Source organism: Tupaia chinensis, unplaced genomic scaffold (genome assembly GCF_000334495.1).
Source record: "Tupaia chinensis unplaced genomic scaffold, TupChi_1.0 Scaffold000063_1, whole genome shotgun sequence".
NCBI lineage: Eukaryota > Metazoa > Chordata > Mammalia > Scandentia > Tupaiidae > Tupaia > Tupaia belangeri.
Window position 1 is genome coordinate 2,370,321 of NW_006159521.1, and position 6,212 is coordinate 2,376,532.

General features: G+C 40.6%; 1 protein-coding gene across 1 annotated transcript in view; it reads right to left on the reverse strand.

Annotated features, from left to right (window-relative positions):
• Positions 1-6,212, reverse strand: part of APH1B (aph-1B gamma-secretase subunit) — a 38,306-nt gene that overhangs the window by 4,436 nt on the left and 27,658 nt on the right. The window contains exon 5 of the mRNA XM_014593326.2: positions 1,703-1,830. Coding sequence (XP_014448812.1) covers positions 1,703-1,830 — 128 coding nt within the window. The remainder of the gene's footprint in view (positions 1-1,702; positions 1,831-6,212) is intronic.

Consider the following 6,212-nt stretch of genomic DNA (forward strand, 5'->3'; position numbering starts at 1 on the left):
CCCGCACCCAATAGAAAAAAACCCCAAAAAAAAAAAAAAAAAAAAGAGAGAGAGAAAGAGGAAAGTATCAACTAAACAATATCCAACAACATTTTCTGGCAGCCTACTATGTGCCAAGGACTGAGACACAAAGACTGATAAGATAAAGCTCCCACTCTAGTTGGAGATGTAAAACTGTACTAAATAATGCAAATAAGTGTTCCAACAGAGCCATGGAAAGGCTCAGTGACAGCGCTGGGTCTAGAATATACAGCTTTTCCAGGAAGTGAGGAGTTTGCAGATTGACGTAGGTCGGGGAGAAAACCACTGCGGGTACACTACAGGGACAAAGGGGGTGCCTGCCAAGAAGCCCAACTAGACAACCTGATCGGTTTAGACACAAAATGACTTTTGTTTTATTGTATAATTTCCTTTCTGATTATAAAAGTACTATCTTATAGAAAATCTGGAACACAACAAAAAATATAAAGAATGAAATAACCCATAATTTTAACCCCCAGGAATAAATACTGTATATTAGGTTGCTGAAAAAGTCATGACACATTTTTGCATAGAAAAATATTTTGTGACTTTCCCGACAACCTAATATATATGTATATTTTGGCCAGAGAGCACATGCGCTTACTGGAGAGACAGAGAGAGGGGGAGAGAGAAAGCACGCCCCAATGGGGTGTGGTCACACCATAAGTTAAATAATATTTTTTTAAATGTAAGTAGTCAAGTTATTTTTATTTTATTTATTTATTTATTTATTTTGTTTTGAAGGCTGGCATTATGATGTCAGTGAGGAAGGAGTGAAATGGGCACTCTTGTCACTGATCGGAATGAGTAAAAATGGCACAGTTATTATTGGAGAGTTTTTTGTTTGTTTTTTTTTTTAAGGTTTTTGCCTTAGGACACAAGTGCTCGCTGGAGAGAGACAGAGAGAGGGAGAGTGAGAAATCACCCCCAGGGGGATGGCCATGCCAACAATCCTTTCTCCTCCATTCTCCTCCTGGGATTTTAGGTACACACGTACACGTGCCTGGCGTGGTTTTCAAGGTGCCAGGTCCAGGACTTGAACAGCAGTCAGCCGTGTGAGAGTCCAAGTCCAGCACCTTACCACCATGCTACCTGTTGGTCCCTACTTGGTGAAATTTTAATAATTTCTATCAAGTACTTAAAAGAAATATTCATGCCATTAGACTTCATAATCCCATGCTCTGGAATCTAAATAATGCCCACGCCCCACTGGGGGGATGCCTTTTCTGTCTCTCTGGCGAGCATACATGTTCACTGGCAATAAAAAAAAGAGGAGGGGTAGAGCTAGCATTATAGTAACCAAAGAAACAGAAGTGGTCAACCAGTTTATACGAACGGAAATAATTTTTATGTAATGATTTATATAAATGTATTAAAATTTAGACCTTAGATTTGTAGTAAGATGGTAATTATTTCAGGTGTGTTCTATAAGCATAATGTACCACTAGGGTTAACTGCACACTAGAAGAAGAACATGTGGGAAAAAGTCTTTAATAAAGCCTAACCACGAATTAACCATGGTTGCTTTCCTCTGTAAGATTTAAATGATTCACTCGGGCATGTATGACTTTCTGAATTCCCTAATATTCCCATATTTCACATTCACCAGAATCTTCCATTTTAGATATGCGGACTTGGACTTGAGTTTCAAAAACCCGTCTGAGGCAAGGGCAGTACTCACCTGGGCTGACACCAGCAGGTGGGAAAGGAGGACGATAAGGAGAACGTACCACTTCTCCTTCTCACAGCCATCAAAAAACACGACGCCCCAGAACACGTGCAGCAGTATGACAGCCAGCGTCATGAAAGCTGAAAGACAGCCAGCCGTTAGTGCCCGGTCTTGCTGGAGGCGCACGCCAAGGCCCCCTTGCCTTATCACCACGACGGGCCACCGGAGGGCATTGAGCCACCTGACAGAAACAGGGCCTCGACGCATGCTGTCTCCACTGCCAACTCGAAAGGCAGCATTTCTCAACTAGGGATCAGCTCCGCGGAGCGTCTTCTCTAAAACATGAAGCTGTTCAACCAAAAGTCAACGTGGACCTAGCGTTCAAGCAGTTCCCCCGAGGAACGCAGTTGGAGTGTTGCGATAACTAACCAGCTTTTCACAAACAGCCTCCCACACTACTGAAGACACTTTTCTTAGATAAAAGGAGTACCTTCTGTTTGAACGAGCCTTCTCACTAACATAGAATTTCTCCTTGGATCTTTTTTTGAAAAAGGTGAACGGAAGAATAAAATAATGTTAAAAGTCACAAGAATTATCTAAGATTCTTCTTAAATACCTGGCACTGAATTTGTGCCAGGTAACTGTGACCTGTTCCAGGAAACTTTATTTATTTATTTATTTGCCATAGAGCATGTGCACTTGCCAGAGAAAGAGACAGAAGGAGGAAGTAAGGAATCCCCCCCCCGGGGGGATGGCCACGCCACAATCACTTCTCCTCCATTCTTCTCTCAGGATTTTGGGCATGCACGCACATGTGCCCAGTGTGATTTTCAAGTTGCTGGGCCTGTGACTCAAACCACGGTCAGCCATGTGAGAGTCCAACGCCTTAACCACCACACTACCTGCTAACCCCTGATAACATTAAGGGGGTAAGTTCTATCTAATCTGCAAGGTTTAATGTGGGGGGGGGCATACGGATTTCCTCTTTTTGATCATATAAGAGATACTATTAACATTTACCAGACTGTTAAAAATTCAAATGTGACTATTTTAATTTACACTATTATTTAAACTAGCACTACCAATCATTTTTTATTTTATTATTATTTTTAAAATTTTATTTCTCTTATACATCAATCACTATACATCACTTAGCTTGTAGTGAATTTTCCCAACATGAATACACTTCACACCAGTCCAGGTGAGGATACTACACACATTATCACCCACCGATAACAATGCATTTCTGTGTCCCATAAATGTCTTGCCTACTTTTCTCCTTAATGTCTTTCTTCACATTCTTCCCTTTTCCCAACCTCTTTTCACACTGTATCCAGTATCTGTAACCATTTTCTATGCCTCTATATCCTCTAATCTTTCTATCTCTGCCACAGAGTGTAAACAGTTGGTATATATTAAGTAGAGACATACAATGTCTCTTTTTCATAGCCCGACTTGCATCACTCAGCAGTAAATCTTCCATATTTGTTCACGTTCTATTAAAAGTCAGAGTCGTTTTTTTTTTTTTTTTTTTTTTTTTTAATGGCTGAGGGGTATTCCAAAGAGTACATATGCCAGACTTTTAAACTTTTTTAAGTTTTTTTTATCAGAAGCATGCAGGGGAGGAGCTGGGTAAGAAAGTGAGAAATCATCTTCCTGTCAGGGATAGTCATGCCACAATCTCTTCTCCTCCATCCTCCTCTCAGGATTTTGGGTGCACGTACACATGCATTTCGTGTGTCTCTCAAGCTGCCAGGTCCGGGACTCAAACCATGCAGTTGGCTATGTGGGATCCAGCCCCCTTAACCTCCATCCACCCGCTGGCCCTAGTATTACCAATTAAAGTGGAAAATGCACAGTCTCTATTTTACTTCAGCAACTCCACAACTGGTTTTATACTCTGAAGCAGTGAGTTCTCGTCAGTAGTTCACCAGTACCTGGGAACTTCTAAAATGGCAGTCATCAGGATGTACTTCCAGACCTCCCGAATCAGAAGTAAGAAATGTGGGAGCACAGGAATCTAGTTTAAAGAACCTGCAAATGATTCTGATGCATGGCCAAGCTTGAGAACTACTGCGCTAGAGAAACTCGCAAATATGACAAAGAGAGACACGGAGGAATACTGACATTAGCACTGTTCATAATAACGAGAGCTGTCTATTGTTACTAGAACGAATAAACAGGTATGGTGTAGTCACACAATGGCATGCTGTATGAGCTACCCTATAAATGACCTCACGGCTATATGGTTGAGTCCGGGGGGAAAGGATCCTGTATAAAAAATGCAATTCATTTACATCAAGTCAAAAACAAGCAAATCAATATTAAGAAGACATAATACTGTAGCTGGACAAATGCAAGTTGTTATTATATCTCTGGTGGAACAGTGTCATTATTTCAGTGAATGATGGCCAACAGGCTAACTACAGTAGAAGGCAAATAGTTTTGAAAATGTTGAGACTATGGCAGTCTAAACTAAAATGCATTTTAATCCCAGTGATGAACCTGGAAAGGGAAGCTCTCCTGGAGACAGATGCATGGTGATGGCGTGGAGCTGAGACCAATGAAGATGTCCAAAAGTTAAGGCTAAGTTTTAAAGGTCCTCTACACTGGAAAAGACTACTACAGAAATGGTCACAAATGCAAATACTGATTTTTTTTTTTAATTATAAGTATTCTGGGTTGGCCCCTTAGCACAGTGCTTAAGGGAGCTGGATTCCATGTTTCAAATCCTAGCCCAGGCAGATGAAAAAACATGTCAGGTGCTTGTATATTCATGCCCCAAATCCTGACTGACGGAAAATGAAGGAGAGCAGACTCTGGTATGACCATGTCCCATTAGGGGGCTCTTGTTCTTATTCTCTCTCTGTCTCTCTCTCTCTAGATACACCCTCCAGAAAATAAATAAAAGTAGAAAAAGCTTCTAAAGAAACCATAAGAACACCAAAATTAGTTTATAAACCAGATTAATAAGAGGGGTTCTATAATTTCTAATATTTTAGAACATTAATCAAAAAGCTGGGCAATTCTAACAAATATTGTACATGAACTGTGACAACTGTAGCTGTCTGGTTCAACAGCGGACTTCCTTTTCTAACAATCTGAGACAAACTTTCTTGGTTCAGAATGTTTTAATCCAACCTATTTCTAAGCAAAACGTTTCAGGGTTATCTCTGAAAAGCAAGATTACTTCCTGAACATATCCAAACGCTTTAGCACACGGACTCATTAGGTGCTCTTGTTTGTCCCTCTCTCCTTCATTCTTGATAGCTACTTTTCCCTCCTTGCAAAGAAAATGGCTGAAGATAGCAATTTAAAAAAAAAATTGCTATAAAGCACATATAGAGATCACCAGAGAGACAGAGAGAGAGAAAGAGGGAGCGTACGTGTGTGCATGAGAAAGTGAGAAAGCAAGCCGCCAGATTTGGGACTCAACCCACAGTCGGCCATGTGGGAGTCCAGCGCCTCCAACACTGCACCAGCTGCAGGCTCTGATATAAACTGATTCCAATTCCACTGAGACTCCTGCCAACACAGACTCTGTTGTCATCTGGCTTCCCTGGGCAACTCCAAGAACCTCTGGCTTGGTCAGGAGAGCCAGGTGCTGCTCAGAGCAAAGTCAAGGCTTGGCCTCTGGTCCAGAGGCAAATGTGAGCACCAATGGGCTTTTGGCTTTGTTTGTTTGTTTGTTTTCTAAGGAACAGAAGGGTCTGGAGGTTCAGAGTTCCACGCAATAGGAGACTCCCACCATCTTTCCTGGTTGCAGAAACTCTCTGGGTTGTTCAGATTCCCCAGTCACCTAGTACAGGTAGGAAGGAATCAGGTCTCAGAACCAAGTGTCCTTTTTTTTATTATTATTAATTTATTTATTTGCATTCATTCACTGTACATCATTACAGCATACAAAATGAGATTTTCCATCCAGAGTACACTGTATATTGTCTCAATCAAGCACATCAACAAACATGTTATTGTCAGCAAATAATTTTCCATTTCTTGTTTTCTGTATGTTTTGCTTTTTTTCCTTTTCCCCATCCATTCCCTATCTCTTACCCTCTGCCATCTCTCACTCTCCTCCCACACTGTCTCTGGTATTTATGTTTGCTTTCTATATAGTTTTCCCCCCACATTGTATTGAATTACTAAAGACCTTGATTAATCTAAATATTTTCATAGCAAACACAGCTGATATATACGTTTCTATGGACACAAGTCCAGTATATACTGCATAGTAACTTAATCATTCATATTATAAAAAATTTTCCATTTCTAGTTCCTAGAATTATTTTTACCCCTCTTTCTCACCCTCTGTCCTTTCCCACCCTCTTCTCACACTATCTCTGGTGTCTACAATTGTCTTCCATTCCTTTCCCACTCATCTTGTATTGATCACACAATTTCTTACAAAATCTAACTACTTTCAATAATGAGTTCACTCATTACTATTAAGAAAACCAGTTTTAACTTAAATCAAAGAAATACCACGGAACTTTGCTTAAAGCCAGGAAACAGGATAGGATTC